The 17910-nt window shown below is 35.9% G+C and overlaps 1 protein-coding gene across 3 annotated transcripts in view; it reads right to left on the bottom strand.

Moving 5' to 3' along the window:
• The window catches only part of IBTK (inhibitor of Bruton tyrosine kinase), an 82375-nt gene that overhangs the window by 42813 nt on the left and 21652 nt on the right, over positions 1-17910 (bottom strand). For all 3 annotated transcript variants that reach the window (XM_012468852.2, XM_012468853.2, XM_012468854.2), the window contains exons 5-13: positions 15222-15332; positions 13349-13519; positions 11920-12037; positions 11295-11475; positions 9344-9467; positions 6043-6220; positions 4193-4367; positions 2050-2652; positions 816-902 (exon numbers count right to left, since the gene is read on the bottom strand). In XM_012468852.2, the coding sequence (XP_012324275.2) occupies positions 816-902; positions 2050-2652; positions 4193-4367; positions 6043-6220; positions 9344-9467; positions 11295-11475; positions 11920-12037; positions 13349-13519; positions 15222-15332 (1748 nt within the window). The remainder of the gene's footprint in view (positions 1-815; positions 903-2049; positions 2653-4192; positions 4368-6042; positions 6221-9343; positions 9468-11294; positions 11476-11919; positions 12038-13348; positions 13520-15221; positions 15333-17910) is intronic.

The following is a 17910-nucleotide window of genomic DNA, read 5'->3' as shown; positions in this document are numbered from 1 at the left end:
CACTCATCTGTAATAGCTAATCTGGGCCAAACAGTTTAAATACCTCCACAGTTTATCCTTCTCCAAAACCTTTTCACTTACAGAGGAAGTATGAACACTAAAAACAAAACTTTTCTTTTTCTGAGATCAAGTCTTGCTTTGTCACCAAGGCTGGAGTGCAATGGCGCGATCTCGGCTCACTGCAACCTCCACCTCCCAGGTTCAAGCTATTCTCCTGCCTTAGCCTCCCGAGTAGCAGGGATTACAGGCACCCACCACTACGCCTGGTTAATTTTTATATTTTTTTAGTAGAGACAGGGTTTCACCATATTAGTCAGGCTGGTCCCAAACTCCTGACCTCAAGTGATCTGCCCACCTCGGCCCCACAAAGGGCTGGAATTACAGGCATGAGCCACCACGCCCGGCTCTAAAAACAAAACTTTTAACCATATATTTAAAACAGTATAAAATTTAAAACTTTCTTATACTAAAGGAAATAATCATCACCATGATGATGTATAATTTGGTATGGGGGCTATTAACATTGCCTAATCATAACAAGACACAAAATTCAGGCAAGAAAAAATAAAAATTAAAAATTCCTCTCTCTATTAGAAAGTTATCAGAAAGAATAAACTCCTTTGATGTCTTCAGCAGTTAATATTTTATCAATTTACCTCAACAGTTTCCCAACATTTCCAGAAATGCAGAAGACTAGAAAAGGTAAGAGTGTATCTACCTATACATTTTGCTTCATATGTGGGTAAACAGAGCTCTAGTTCCACACTTATGTGCTAAAATGTAGATAAAAAGTTAATCTTCCTTTCCTTACTTACCATTTTTTCTGACTTAGCTTCAGTTTATTACCAGTTTTCTTGGCAATAACATTAATTTTTTCATTTTCAAATCTGACTCCATCTAACCTATCAAGGATAGATAAAAATTAACAATTGACACATATATATATATTCCCCTACAAAAATATACAACAAAAAAAAATCCAACAAATTAGCTTACATCTAAATATAGTATCTCAAACTATCATACTTCTTCCATTCTAATTAGAATTCAAAATATATTAAATATTACTGATAACAAATCAAAGCCATAGCACAAAGTTTTTCACTTTTTTTTTTTTTTTTTTTTTGAGACAAAGTCTCACTCTTGTTGCCCAGGCTGGAGTGTAGTAGTATGATCTTCGCTTGCTGCAACCTCTGCCTCCCAGGTTCAAGGAGATTTGCCTGCCTCAGCCTCCCCAGTAGCTGGGACTACAGGCACCTACCATCATGCCTGGCTAATTTTTGTAATTTTTAGCAGAGACCAAGTTTTGCCATGTTGGCCAACCTGGTCTCAAACTCCTGACCTCAGGTGATCCACCCACCTCAGCCTCCCAAAGTGCTGGGATTACATGCGTGAGCTGCCACACCTGACCCCTTCATTGTTTTTAAACAGAAAGCATGGTACACACTCCTCTTCTGCTCCCACCCTAAAACTAAGGTTTAACTGCCAGGAGCAACATAAATGCCTTAAAAAAGGAGAGAATTTCAAATAATCTGATTCAGTATGATACTATGGTGTTAGGCACTTTACATATGACCAAACTATACCAACAATATGAGGTAAATATTTTCTTTTCCATTTCATATACTGACAAACTGAGGTAAAAGAAAGAAAATTGCCACAGCCAGGAATAGTAAAGCTAAGAGACATGTATGTCTTTCTAACCTGAAAGACCTTTCCAGCATACCACACTACCTGCCACTCCAGATCCCTGTTATATACACAAACCAGAGTTCAAACCCACCAACGGCTTTCCTGTCCATTAATGTAATCCAAGAAGTCCCACAGAGATAGCTCTGCCAGCAAATGGAGGAATGACACATCCATGTACCTCACCCAAAAAAGGAGGGGTAGGGAGAGAAGGAGGGGAAGGAGAAAGGGAAGGGGATGGACCAAGTGGGAGGAGACTGGGGAAGGGGAAAGCAAAGAAAAGTAAGGAAAAAAGGGTGGGAAATTTTTTCAAGTAGGACTGAATAAGGTACAAAAACAGATAAAAAGGAGCTATCATACCTACTGCTCAAATTACTGAAGCCAAATTTCTTTGCAACAGTTTGCAACATTCTTACGGGATCATCTTCCCCAACATTTTTTCCTTTTTTACAAGATTTAGGTTTGCTCTTCTGCCTTTCACTAATTGTTTGAGCTTGATTACTTTTGTAAACTTCAAATGCAGACTTCTGGTTATTATCTTCATGGAAATTCACTTTATTCAAGTGAGAATTCAGAGTTCCCTGATATTCTTCTGGGTTTTTGTTTAAGCGTATTCTTGGTTTGAAGCCATGAGTTAAAAAGTCACAAGTATCTGTGTATATAAATTGTAAAAGGTATTCAAACATGTCAGGATGAACCTTCTCTACCACAAAGAGATGGCACCCTGCAGAATCTTCATCTTTCCGGTAAATATCTGTACATTCTAATGTAGTACCATCTGAAAGAAACAATTTCTGAAAAAAATCAGAACGTGCTGCCAAAATATATTTATGTGCAGGAAAGATTCTATTGACAACTTGAAATGTCACATCATGAATGTTGTCCATTTCATCTGTTTCCCTCAACAGTTTGCCAAACTCTTCAAAAAATGATGATGAGGACACAGCTGGAATTTCATAAAGGCTAGAAACAAGACAAAAATAATTTATGCTTCAAAAAAATTAAGGAAATGCTTTTTCATACCTAGGCAATTTTCCTCTAAAATGCAATTTTTTTGTTGTGTTTTTGTTTTTGTTATTGAGCCGGAGTCTCACTCTTGTTGCCCAAGCTGGAGTGCAATGGCACAACACCGGCTCACTGCAACCTCCGCCTCCCGCGTTTAAGTGATTCTCCTGCCTCAGCCTCCCGAGTAGCTGGGATTACAGGCACATGCCACCATGCCCAGCTAATTTTTGTGTTTTTAGTAGAGGCGGGGTTTCACCATGCTGGCCAGGCTGGTCTTGAACTCCTGACCTCAGGTGATCCATCCGCCTTGGCCTCCCAAAGTGCTGGGATTACAGGCATAAGCCACCACGCCCAGACCAAAATGCAATTTTTTAAATAGAATTTAGAAAATTTTAAATTTGGTATTTCCTAAAATACAGTAATATGGCACAAAGTCCTAGATACTGTATCATCCTTTCATTTTTTTTCTATTCCTTTTTATATTTGTTTCTTCTCTCAAATTAAAATAAGAACTAAACTGTCCATAACCCTGGTTCTTACAGCACTGCAGGAATGCAATTACACCTTCTCAATCAACATTTCACCTTTCTCAGTAGGAAGACCAACCCTCCTGTGGTTTGCCTTGGATTGAGGAGTTTCAAAGGAGATGAGGCTTTCAATGTTAAAAAGGGGGCAGACCTGGGCAAACTAGGATGGATAATTACCCTACTTGTAGAATTTCTTCCCTCTTCAATAGTACCCTTGATGTTTATCCTAACCAGATACCTCTCTGCTCATGTGACTTAGAAGATATGCACTGGGATTTACAGATGGCTCCACACTTCTTTTGCCAATTCTCATATTCAAGGGTCAGAAATTTTTGCAAACTGCATAAGAAATATTTGTAATACTTTTTCAGAATCTGAGAACCTAGAGTACATCATAAAGTATGAAAGACAAATAAGGTGGGGTGTGGTCACTCACACCTGTAATCCTAGCACTTTGGGAGGCTGAGACAGGCAGATCACCTGAGGTCAGGAGTTTGAGACCAGCTTGACCAACATGATGAAACCCCATCTCTACTAAAAATACAAAAATTAGCTGGGCATGGTGGTGGGCACCTGTAATCCCAACTACCCAGGAAGCTGAGGCAGGAGAATCGCTTGAACCCAGTAGGTAGAGGTTGCAGTGAGCCAAGATTGTACCACTGCACTCTAGACTGGGCAACAGAGCGAGACTCTGTCTCAAAAAAAAGAAAGAAAGAAAGACAAATAAACTCTGTGAGTGCATGTACAAGTATTTTCAACAAATGTCAGTTTGCAAACTAAAGGAAACATTCGTCACTCCCGGTATAACAAATTCTACCTCTGGATTATCCTGTAAACATGATTATGTCTAAGGTATCTCTAGGTCTTGGCAACAGCTCTTCAATTAAATTTGCACCAGAAGCTACTGAAAACAAAAGAAAATTCAGTGATTGTTCCTTCTAAAAAATGAAATTTATTATACACAAGTATACCTTGTTTTAGGATCTGACTGCAGGATTGCAAAGTTGCATCCACTTGGATCTGTGCTGACACTAACAGCTCTATGTGCAAAGGTAAGTTTCTCAAGTCGAATTCTTTCATACAGACTATTTATATCAGAGACACAAGACACATCTGATGAGGAATTATGAAGGTTTGATAAAATTTCTGTTAAAAAAAAAAATAAACTACCATTAATCAAGGCTTTATTGACACTACTAAAATGACTGAGGAGTAAATGGAATAGAAAAGCAGTTAGGAAAATATGGAAATCTCTTTCATATAGATTCAATGTTTTTGAAGAACTATACCCTCTCTTCAACACATTTTGCACTGAATATATTGGTTGTATTATAAAGAAAATTTTTGGTGGATCAATCTCAATTATCTATGATTTCATCTCTTTCAACAAACACATCCTGCATACTGCAACCAAAGTTACCTGTCTAAAACCCAAATCTAGTAATTTATACTTCCTGTTGCCCAAAGGGAAAAAATTTCAACTTGGATTAAAAACATATAAATCTAGTATCTTCATAATCTGCTTGTTTATTTGCTTCCTTCCTTTCGTTCCCCTTTCTTGTATGTATTCAGAAAATATGTGAGTGACCACACTGGGCAACAGTGTTATCAACAGTCTGGTGATACAGTAGTAAAGAAGACAGATGTGTTCCTACCCTCATAGAGCACACAATCTAGCAGGGAAGACAGACATTACACAAATGATTATACCATTACAAGTAAAATCAAGACTAAAAAGGCAAAGGATATAGTGCTTTCCACAAAGATATGAAATTTACATGAAAAAAATTACTCTGGCTGTAGTGTGAAGAATGTTTAAGGTAAACAAAGAATAAAGAGGCCATTAAAGGAATTACTGTAAATCCAGGAAAAGAATTTTAAAATGATAAAAATTAGGTTATAGCAATGAATCTGGAAAAAAGTGGAAAGATGCAAGAAAGAATAACAAAATTTCATGACTGATTAATTCTACAGTAAAGGAATCTTGGTGTCAAAGATAGTAATTTACTGAAATAGAAAACACTAAAAAGCAGAAGTTAGAGCATGAGATCATGAACTCAGTTTCAGATCACTAAAAATGACTAAGACACAATTCTAAAGACTTCCATAAGTTGAACCTATGTTCTAGTTACTCTCTCAAATTCACTCTATTTTAGTCTTATGGGGCTTTACTAATCTTCCTCTGACACTCAGTTATTCCAATTTCTATCTTCTCAAGAAATTTATTATGTGGATATTAACAGTAGTCTCAGTGAACTGTAAATATTCACAAAATGTCTATTGCCCCTACAAGCTTCTGAGTGCCTCAGAATAGAGGCCCATTTTAAGTATTTTTGCATCATTAGAACTTTCCCCTATATCTGGCACATAGTAAATATACATTAAATGTTTACAGACTTGAATAATCTATAAAGAAGGAAATATAACTAAATCACTAAATTTTACAAAAGACATTTCTCTGTGGCTTTATGATTTTGAAGAATATGTTTATAATTTTCTGAGTAATCACAAACCTTCTTGATTTTGTTTTAGCACATAATAACTGAGTTATTCATACAACAGATGATTTAATGAGTGACTACAGATGATTTAATGAGTGCCAAGAAATATGCCAAAGGCTAAGGATATAGAAGAATATTCATGGCCCTTGCCATCACTAACCTTATACTTTAATAGGAAACAGGCATTAAGAAAACTAATCACAAAAGATAAATACATAAAGGTAAAACCTAATAATACTTGTCAACTGAAGCTAATACTTGTTAAATTAAAGGATAACTGAAAGGTACTTTTTATGTATTGTTCACATATATGAACTGACCTTTCTTTTCAGAACTCTTCCTTTTTTCCTCAAACCATCTCCCTCTAAATCCTTCTCCATCTTTCGTTACAAATAGAATTTCATTTCTATTTAAAGCAACATCAGAAATGAAGACCTGACGTGGATAGGCCCATCGACACTGCTTCAGAGAGCTGTTGACGGATCTCCAGCAAAACACCTAAAATAAAACCAAATCACATTGAAATATAAAGCAATGTAGCATATGAACAACCAAAACCTAAAATCGACATATCAAGAGACAAAACGGTTAAAATAAAAGCTCTCATTTGTATGTTTCAATGTTCATGCTTCCACAGAAATAGATAGATATTGTAAAAAACAAGGTGATTTTCAAGAAATATCTTTCAAAAAAGTATATTAAACAAACCTGAAGCATTAGAAATTATTTCAAACGCACTCCTCTTAAGAAGTAGCAATTTCTAGTATTACTTTTTTGTGGCAAAAAGATCTGCTACAATGCTAAAGAAAAACAAAATCTTAAAGCTACAACTTACAACTCAGGCTTGTTGTAATAATATCTCTTTACAAAAGAATGATCCCTCTATGAAAATCCAAACTTTATTCTCAAGAAAAAAAGTATACATAACTCAATTATATAGCTAAAACAAAATCTTAGAAAAATCATTACAGAATTCAATGGTTGTAAATGGGTTCTGCAAACTCCAGAGTTCCTGAGAAGTAGATCCAGGGGACTTTTGAAGGGATGGAGAATGGTGAGAAATGAGGTGTATTCAGGCTTCCCAATCCAGCTTTATTCAGAGCAGCAACTGTTTTATCTGTTTCATATACTGGTATTCCAAGTATAATTTCATTTGAAAAATTAGAACTTCTGATTTTTAAAAGTTTAGTTCCCTCATAATCAAGCTAAGCAAACTAGAATACAAAATGGTTATCTGACAAGGTCACTAAAAAGTTATTCACACAAAAAAAAGACTATACTGACAGAGACTGACTAATGCCTTCAGAGCTTGGTTTTCTTAGTGAGACTCTATTTTGCAGGAAGTAAATATCCAAAGGTATAAGCTATATCCATTTTAATGTGAGTGATACACATCCCAAAGTCAAATACAAGTTTTAATACTCAACTCTTTTATGTAACCTCATTTGTTTCCTTCCATTAGTACAAATTAGAGCTCTAATTCTTTTTTGTTCCTTAAACTCTTATTGTACGTTCAGGGGTACATGTGCAGGATGTGCAGGTTTGTTACTTAGGTAAACGTGTGCCATGGTGGTTGGCTGCACAGAGCATCACAGCACCTGAGTATTAAGCCCCATACCCAACAGCTATTCTTCCTCAGGTAGAACTCTAATTCTTAGTTACTACTATTACCATGTAGTTACTACTATTAAAATCATCTTCATTCTCCATCCCTTTAATGTATGCCTATAATGAACCAGTAGGTGGAGCTTTATGATTAATTCTTCAATTTCTAAAATGTCAAACTTTACAGCACATTACAAACCTCAGAAAACATTATTTTAATTTTGTAAATAAAACCAGAAAGTTATCTGTGTTTTTCTACCCACACTGTATATTTTTCAGTATCATTAGTGTATAATATATACTTTTAAAGATAATTTTTAAAATATAAATATATTAGAGATGGCTCCCACCCTCCCACCCTTCAAAAAAAATTTAGAGATGTATTTTATATAATATATATTAGCATACTAATTGAAGCATCTATCTAAGAAAGTAATTTTTTTAAATATTTTAAATTAAGGCCAGGCATGCTGGCTCATGCCTGTAATCCCAGCACTTTGGGAGGCCGAGGTGGGCAGATCACCCAAGGTCTGGAGTTCCCGACCAGCCTGACCAACATGGAGAAACCCCAACTCTACTAAAAATACAAAATTAGTAGGGTGTAGTGGCCCATGACTGTAATCCTAGCTACTCAGGAGGCTGAGGCAGGAAAATGGCTTGAACCCGGGGGACAGAGGTTGCAGTGAGCTGAGATGCACCACTGCACTCCAGCCTGAGCAACAAGAGCAAAACTCAGTCTCAAACAACAACAACAACAAAAATTTAAATTAATAATTTTATTAGAGAAATGTACTGATATGTTTGCATAAGGGACTAAAATTAGAACTTTTTCTTTAAGAGATAAGAAATTCCTTACATATGGCTGGGTGCAGTGGCTCATGCCTGTAATCCCAGCACTTTGGAAGGCCAAGATGGGTGAATCACCTGAGGTTGGGAATTCGACACCAACCTGACCAACATGGGGAAACCAGTCTCTACTAAAAATACAAAAAATTATCCGGGTATGGTTGCAGGTGCCTGTAATCCCAGCTACTTGGGAGGCTGAGGCAGAAGAATCGCTAGAACTTGGGGGTGGAGGTTGCAGTGAGCCGAGATCACACCACTGAACTCCAGCCTAGGCAACAGGAGACTCCATATCAAAAAAAAAAAAAAAGAAAAGAAAAGAAATCCCATACACACTAGTGATCCAGAAATCTTTTATATATAATGTGGATAGTTATATAACATGTACATATATTATAATGCATACATTTGTATAAAACTAAATCTGGAAAAAAAATTTCTAACTATGCACCAAATTTATCATACTGCCCTATCTTTACTTCTCTGAGAATAGTTACATGAGGCCAGGTGCAGTGGCTCACACCTGTAATTACAATACTTTGGGGGGCTAAGGTGGACAGATCACTTGAGGCCAGGAGTTTGAAACCAGCCTGACCAACATGGCGAAACCCTGTCTCTACAAAAAATACAAAAATCAGCCAGGCATGCTGGCACACACACTTGTAATCCCAGCTACTCAGGAGGCTGAGACATGAGAGTCACCTGCACCTAGGAGGTGGAGGTTGCAGTGAGCCAAGATCAAGACACTGCATTCTAGCTTAGCCAACAGATAGAGAATGTCTCAGAAAAACAAAATTACGATTACATTACATATCTCATATTTATGAAATTCAGCCTCATTTATCAGTATTCAGTGTACATACCAAATAACAGCAAAATCTCTTTTCATTTTAAGCATAATATATAAAATTTTTGATTACAGTTTAACAAATCAGTATTGTGCAACATTAGATTAAACAGTGTCTGTCATACTTTCTCTAAATAACCAGCTCCATACTAATTAGTAACGGACGACTAAAACATACTATTTTGGCACCCAATACTAATCATTAAAGTCAACAGGAATCATCACTAACACAGCAATACATTTTCATGTTACTAGGTCTGCTATAGCAGATAGTTATAGCTATCAATTGAGAGTAAGATTACACTTTTACATAAATATATACTTACCCTTCCAGCTCCATCCATGGCAAGAATGCAAATTTTTTGACCTCCATTTTCTTTCAAATGTTCAGGATCAACCTTGTATTCCATATGACCCCCAGACACAAGAACTTTTTTCAAGTTCAACTGTCTAGATGAAAGAAAAAAAGAATCCTAGATTAATATGTTCTCTAAAATACACATGCCTAAACTTCAAAGAAGTTACTATTCAAACAATAATCTACAGGCAATTATTGTGAAAGGTGAAGTAAAACGATGTGGTCTTTCGTATCCCTAGTCTTCCATTCTATAAATTTCCCCTACAAGGTGGCTGTTCCTTTCTATGGCAAGTCTTTTTCTCCTAAATGCCTTTACCCACACCAACATACACATTAAATACCTAAAGTTCCACTTGCAATTCAAACATTCACTCTGGAGTTTAAATAACTGGTATGGGCCAGGTGCAGTGGCTCACGCCTGTAATCCCAACACTTTGGGAAGCCAAGGCAAGGAGTTTGAGACCAGCCTGGCCAACATGGCGAAACCCCGCCTCTACTAAAAATACCAAAAAAATTAGCTGGGCGTTGTGATAGGCACCTGTAATCCCAGCTAATCAGGAGGCCGAGGCAGGAGAATCACTTGAACCTGGGAGGTAGAGGTTGCAGTGAGCGAAGGTCGCGCCACTGAACTCCAGCCTGGGCAACAGAGCAAGACAACATCTCTAAAACAAAGAAGGTAAGTTTTTACACAACAATGGACATTTTCTGCTCATGAATAATTTCATGGATGGTATCTGTTTTACATTATCAAAAGTATTTTGCTGCATTTAAATTTAGGCCCCTAATTGTTTTAAAAGTTGGACAGCTATTCTCTAGAATTCCTGTACACAACTCCTTCCACTAGTTGAGTTATCCTATTCTCTAGAACTCCGGCACAAAATTGCTTCCACTAGTTGAGCTATCCACTTCCAGGAATCATTTATATTTGTACAAAGACCTATTTCTGTACTTATACCTATTTAAACTAATAACATATATTTATAACGAATTTATCATAGTAAAATACTATGTAAATGGTAAAATATTAGTCTGAAACCTTTCTATAAAAGTTGTATATTTTGGAATGACACAATAAATATGAGCAGCAAAAAACTACTATCAATCAATTATAAAAGATTCAAAATGTATTAAAAATGTAGAAATCTGCACTTACATTACTTCACAATTGTTTTTAAGCACTGGCTCCTCAAAATGAAATGACAGGTGACATATTATGAATATGGTTTATATGAAAAGACAGGGAATTCCAGTTGGTGCACCCACCCATACTTAAAACTTTATGAGGCTAGGTGCATTGACTCACACCTATAATCCCAGCACTTTGGGAGGCTGAGGCAGGAGGGACGCCTGAACCCAGGAGTTCAATCCTAGACTGGGCAACACAGTGAGAACCTGTCTCAATTTAAAAAGAAATTATGATTCTCTGCTTTGACTTGACTAGTCAACCAACTGCTAGTTTACTGCATGTATAACATGCTTTTTAAAAAAATATATACTTATCAATTATAAACATTGAGCCTGGCTAGAGGTTCATGATACATGATTACTTTTTAAAGATAAATAAATGTATAATATAAAAAAGTCTATACAGGAACCAATGATAAGAGTGTCACAAATCAAGAATTATGATTAATCTATTTCTGTGTATCTAAAGCATTAATATATATATAGCTCATATTTAACTATATATTAAACATAATTCAGAAACACCGCTTTACAACTTACGCAGAAATTTTACATATATTCACTGGATCCATGCCAAAAGACAAAGATCAAAGACAAAAATTCCTGATGTTTCTCCTCATTCAATTTTTTCCATTTGACATTTATAGAACACAGCATAAAGCTGACACTTAGATATTTGCTGGAACAGTTGAATTATTTCTAAAGTTATGTTTCTTTCACAGAAATACACATACTTAGAAGCCATCTTCTTGCACTGATAGTCTGCAAGTAAGTAAACATCTCCCCTTGTGGTAACACAGACTGTGGCTCCATCACTTGCAGCAACCAAAGACACAGCGACGTCCTTATGGTGAAGGGCAGAGACCTGCCGAGGAGCAGTTACACACTTTTCTCCATTGGGATCTAGTAAATAACCTAAAAAATTACACAAATGAGCAAATCACAAAATAGCTCTTTTAAGAGTCCAATTTGGCCAAGGGTAGTGGCTCATGCCTGTAATCCCAGCACTTTAGGAGGCAGAGGTGGGCAGATTGTTTGAGGCCAGGAGCTCAAGACCAGCCTGTGTAACATGGTAAAACCCCATCACTAAAAAAAATAGCCCAGCATGGTGGTAGGCGCCTGTGGTCCCAGCTTCTTGGGGCACTGACATGGGAGGATCATTTGAGCCCAGGAGGTCAAGGCTTCAGTGAGCCGTGATCGCACCACTGAATTCCAGCTGGGATGACACAGTGAGACTTTGTCTCAAACAAACAAACAAAAAAATCATTCATAATCCCATTCTAACTGATAAAAATTAAAAAGGAAAATTTTTTAAGAGTCCAATTTAATTTCCAGATATTATTATCAACGATTTCTTACCTAGTTGTCCACCATTTAGTCCCATAGTGTAAACAGCTTCTCTAGCCCACAGGACTGTATGAAACCTGCCTGCTGCAACGCCAATGATTGTCCTTCCTTTCAGATATTTTGCCTGTATCTATTCAAAGACAAATAAAACTACAATTTACTATATGTCTATGATCTAGCACAATTTTTCAAAGATCCAGCAGACCAGCAAATATATGGTATAGTTGCTGTTGGTGCCCCCTCAAGTGCAAATGGCAGTTGTCACTAATATAGTTCAGCACTTATACTAAGAACTGAACCCTTCTCAAGACACAAAACATTGTAATGCAGACACTTTGGTCAGCAGTTTGAACTAATTTTTACACCATGTCTATTTTCTAATTTAACAGAAAATTTCTAATTTAATAGCAAATTGACATGGTACAAAAATCAAATTATTAAACTTTTAGCTATATTTTTTTCTAACAAGCAGTATGCAAAACAGCCAGTCTCATTCTTAATAGTAAACACAGTGCTTTTACATTTGATATTTCCATGGTCTCTCAACGTAGCATTATTGACATTTTGGGCTAGATGACTTTTGCGTGTGAGATTGTCCTGTGCACCACTGTGCACCTTCTGGAGAGGGCTGTACACATGAGAGTAAGAAAGCAGAATAAAGAACACTGGTTTTTGGACCCATGTCCCCTCATATCAACTTGTCACATGTGTTACCTGTGCAGGGGCAGATTTAATGATGCAAATAAAACTTAAGTCTCTGGGTTCCTCACTTGCATGAGCCCATTTTATATTGATAAATTTCATATTTTTTCTTAAGGATGGCCTAAAAAGTGTTTTAAGTTTCAAACCCAAAATATCTGGACCTCCCTTTGCTTACAAATCCTTAAAAGAGACAGTTTGGTGGCTAATCTCCCAAGTGCTGAATTTCCCAAGTGCTTTCTTTCTTACTCCAAACAAATGCTCATACGTACTATGCTTAATTTCTCCTGTTAAAAATAAAGATAACAGGCTGGGTACAGTGGCTCACACCTGTTATCCCAGCAATTTGGGAGGCCGAGGCAGGTGGATCACCTGAGGTCAGGAGTTTGAGATCAGCCTGGCCAACATGGTGAAACCCTGTCTCTACTAAAAATACAAAAAACTAGCTGGGAACGGTGGTGTGCACCTGTAATCCCAGCTACTTGGGTGGCTAAGGGAAGAGAAACCAAGAGGCAGCGGTTGCAGTCAGCAGAGATCACACCACTGCACTCCAGCCTGGATGACAGAACAGGACTCTGTCTCAAAAAATAATAATAACAATAAATAATAAAGATAATATATACCACTGAAGATAAAAGTTAAATAACAGAAATAAGGTGCTCTGTTGATAACTTACATTTTTTTGTCCATACAGGTTTTATTGCAAATGTAAAGCCTAATTATTTAAAAGAGTCAAGTTTACCTGTCTAGGTACATTACAACTGGAAGGAGGAGGAATAATTCCTAATTGATGAAAAACATTTAGGCCAAATGTATAAACACATCCATCTTCAGTTAATACAACAGTATGATCCTTAGCAGCTGCCACTTGGGAACAATTATGACCACTCAGTCCTTCCACAAGTCGAGGGATCTACAAAATAAAATTAACTTTAGTATACTGCATTAACCATTTATAGAGATATGCAAATAGAATTTGATGACACTACATCCAAAATGACATGACTGATATATAGTTATATCTATCATAGGTAAATTCTACATTTCAGCAAAGGGAAGATGAGTTTAAAAGGATATGGTTGCAAGTTTATGAACAAAATAGAAAAGCCCAGTAAAACATTTCAGTGAAATAACTCAATTCAACAAATGATTTTTTAGCCCTTACTATATAACAAGTACAAATTTGTTTGGTATGAATAAAGGGAGCTCATCAAAGTATTCACTGGTATATTGAAAAAAACAAAAACACAGAATCAATGCTTCCCTTCAGGGAGCAGCCAAACATATAATACCAGATTCCTTTGGAGTCATTTATCTGTCCTGGGTTCAAATCTTACTTCTGTCACTTACTACCTATTCGTTCTCAACCAAATTTTTTAACCTCTATGTTTTTATTTTCCTCATCTGAAAACATGATTGCTATTACTAGTACCATCATCATGCATAAAACGTAAATAATACCTGTACCTCACAGGGCTGTTGTGAGGCTTAAGTTAATGTAGTAATTATGTATGAAAAGCATAAACAATGCCTGGAACAAAATAAACCCTCAAAAATGGAAGCTATTATCATTGTAGCTTTCCCTCCTTTTTAAAGCACCATTTAATAGATAAGTATACCAGAAGTCCGCGCAAAAAAAAAAAAAAAAAAAACTTAAAATAACTTAGTGAACCAATTTTCTAAGAGGTAATGAAATAGATTTCTTCTAATTAGCACTAAGTTTCAGAAGCATAAATATCAACTTTGCAACCATACAATGCAAATACTGGCTCAATTTTAAGGCCACAGAAATCTTAATGGGAAGTTAAAAACAAAAACCAGAACTACTTCAGGAAAAGCATTTTACAATTAGTCTGCCTGCTTTCCTTTTTTTGTTGTTTTTGAGATGGAGTTTCGCTCTTGTTGCCCAGGTTGGAGCACAGTGGCACGATCTCTGCTCACTGCAACCTCTGCCTCCAGTGTTCAAGCGATTCTCCTGCCTCAGCCTCCTGAGTATCTGGGATTTACAGGCATGCGCCACCACACCCAGCTAATTTTGCATTTTTAGTAGAGACGGGGTTTCTCCATGTTGGTCAGGCTGGTCTCAAACTCCCAACCTCAGGTGATCCACCCGCCTCAGCCTCCCAAAGTGCTAGGATTATAGGTGTGAGCCACAGGCCTGGACTAGTATGCCTTCTTTTATTTCAACTCTGGAAACATTTTAAAGCTTACTTTATATACTCTCCAGACTCAGTATTTGCTATAAGCAAAGTATTATTTTTCTTTGATACTTTTGCATTGTATATAAATCCTTAATTTGAACATGATATACCAGGAAACAGATTATTTTAAATCTATTATCAATTGGTGTATAATTTCTTGCTTACAGTTGAAAAAAAATTTAGTTAACTGAATCCTCAAAATAAACCCTCAAAAATGGAAGCTATTATAATTGTAGCTTTCCCTCCTTTTTAAAGCACCATTTAATAGATAAGTATACCTGAAGTCCCCACAAAAAAAAATCTTAACCTAATGAACCAATTTTCTGATAGGTAATGAACTAGGTTATCAACATTTGGGCTTATGGTAACTATTTTTCTAAAGTTACCTAAACAGTGTAATGACATTTCAATTACCAAGCATGTCTGTTCATCTCCATGTCCTAATCGACCTCCAGGACCATGACCACAGGTATAAACCTGCCCTTTCTGAGACAGAAACACGGAGTGAAATTTACAAAGCACCACCTAAGAGAAAATAAGAGAATATTATTAAACTTCTCTGAATAAAATATCCTTTATTTTATTAAAAAAAAAAATAGAATGTTGCTAATTGTTTAAACTGGATAATGTATACAGGGGAATTCATAAGACTTCAATTTCCACCTTTTAAGTTTTCTGTAATAAAAAGAAAATATATATATGTGTCTTAAAATTATGTCTAAAAACATTGACATAAAAAAAAAGAACAAAGAATTAGGCATGTGTTACCTACTGAAGAGATTAGCCAAAGGAAAACATAATTTGAAATCTTCAACTACAAAAATTAGTAGCCAGTTGTTTTTCAATTTCATGAAATACCAAACAGCAAGAAATGAGGAGAGTGCAACAGGCAGCATAAAGACTACCAAAAAGTAATATATGGTATTAATAAAAGTAATAGAAACATCTTCAGAGTATTTTTAAAAAACAATAATGCCATTTATACATAGGGTGGGGGCAGACGTCCTTTTCTTTATCTCTAGTTTTATCAATGTGTCTTTAATATGATACATTTATATTTATTTTCAAGTTTTTCTCTTTCCCACTTCCTTTCTCCCTATCTGCCTCAATCTCAATACCCTCCCTTGCCCCTGATACACAGACTTACTATGCACATACTCCAGAAGACAAAAATACTGAAACAGTTGAACTGCATCAGCAGAACACAGGAACAGGAAACTATCAGCAGTTTAAAAAATATATATATATATATATATTTTTTTTTTTTTTAACATATCTAACCCCAGGCCACATATTGCCATTTTCCAAGCTCCGATATTCATTATACTCACTTTACCTTAACAGTATTTTTTAAATCTTCTCATTTTTAAAAATTGTTTGCATTTACATTTCTTATATCATCAGGAAATATTTCTAACATAGGATATAAAAAGACAAGTAAGAAATAAAGAAATCCTAAAATCATTTCCAGAAAGTCAAGGTCCTTTGGAAAACAAAAAAAATTATAAGCTAAACAAGCTCTAAATATTTACACATATCCTAGACCACTCAGAATTTTGTAAGCACAATATAGCTATCAAAAAAAATAATGAAAACATTATTATCTCACTTAGCTGTACCACAAATACCTAGAAAGTTTAAAAATAAAACACGAATTTGTATTTTAAATTTACAATTTGTCAGTGAAATTCATTTCATGAAATCAGAAAGAATACATTTCGTTCAATTTTATATTCAATATTAGAAGGCCATTCTACAATTGCTGACTTCTACTATTAAACAATCGTAGCAATACTAGACAGTTTTAAGTCCTCCAACTTTAAAACCCCCAAATTTTTAAACAGGAACTCAGCATGGCTTTTCACCTTAATTATCTGGAATATGTAATACTAACATTAATAATCTCTGTCTCGTGGTAGTTAACTCATCTGGTACTATATAAAACAGAATCGGCCCCTTTTCAATAACTAATGGTGCTCTCTATATAACTGGTACTCGGTTAATATTCCCATACTTGCTTTCTCTTCCCTGACTGAAATTTATACTGATTTCCTTCCTCTCAAACCTATCCACGGTGCTTGCTTCACTCTCATTCTGTGGTAAACAAAATCCCTTAGATCCTTAATACCTTCACAATATACTCCCACTGCCTTGCCTTCCCTGAAATGTGGCTTTCTCTTTGAGTACACTAGTTCACTCATAACCCTGGTAAGTGGAATATGCTGACATATTCCAAACTACATGTATCTTAAGATCAGACATTTCAATCACCCTGTGGTTTCCTAATGCCATTATGATTCCTTCACTCTTGTCTTTAAAATCCCTGCTCCATAACAGCTCATGAAATAAGGGTATATCACGTACTACCTCAGAAAAGGAAAAATAGATGTCTTTCTTGTGCCACAATTCCAATTAATCATTAGCGGCTGCTAATGGTTGAATTACCATTTTAAGGAGGAGTCTGAGGACCTGCTGAAGCTCAGCAATAAAAAAAAATTTTGACTAGTATGTCTGCAAAAAGCTTCAGTCTAGGTGTGAGCAGCTTGTATACTTGCTACCCCTGCTCTGATTTCTCACCATCTTGCTCACCCGTCTCACATCCACTACAGACTGGGACACCAAGCTTGATTCATGCCCATCACAAGTCCTTTCATTACCCTAAGTTCCTTCCAGGAACTTTTCTTTACTATATGGGCTTCTATTCCTATTCGCTCAAATTTTAATATTCTCTAGAGTTTAAGGATTCTGTTTCTTTTTTTATTCAATTGCTGGTTGTGATGCATAAGGTTGTGATATTTAGTTTAAAAGACAGTCCTCTATGGAGCCCTAAGCATAGTGGTCATGTAATTCATCATGCAAACATTTTTTAGAATGAAAGGGGATACTAACAATTACACTAGGAAAATAATCATAAACCAGAATTGTCCTGGGCAAGCTAAGAATATGTTGTCAAAGTAGCTCTAAAAACTGTCCGATAATTCAATCTCAGAATATAAATTTATGTATGATATATATGAATAATAAGTGAAAGTTGGGAAAAGCCAGTACTACAGTGATAAAAACAAGCTCATATTCTGGGTCAAAGAAGCTTTATCAACTTCAA

Source organism: Aotus nancymaae, unplaced genomic scaffold, assembly GCF_030222135.1.
Source record: "Aotus nancymaae isolate 86718 unplaced genomic scaffold, 86718_ANA_hifiasm-v0.15.2.pri h1tg000040l, whole genome shotgun sequence".
Lineage (NCBI taxonomy): Eukaryota > Metazoa > Chordata > Mammalia > Primates > Aotidae > Aotus > Aotus nancymaae.
This window is presented reverse-complemented; position numbering and strand designations above follow the sequence as displayed.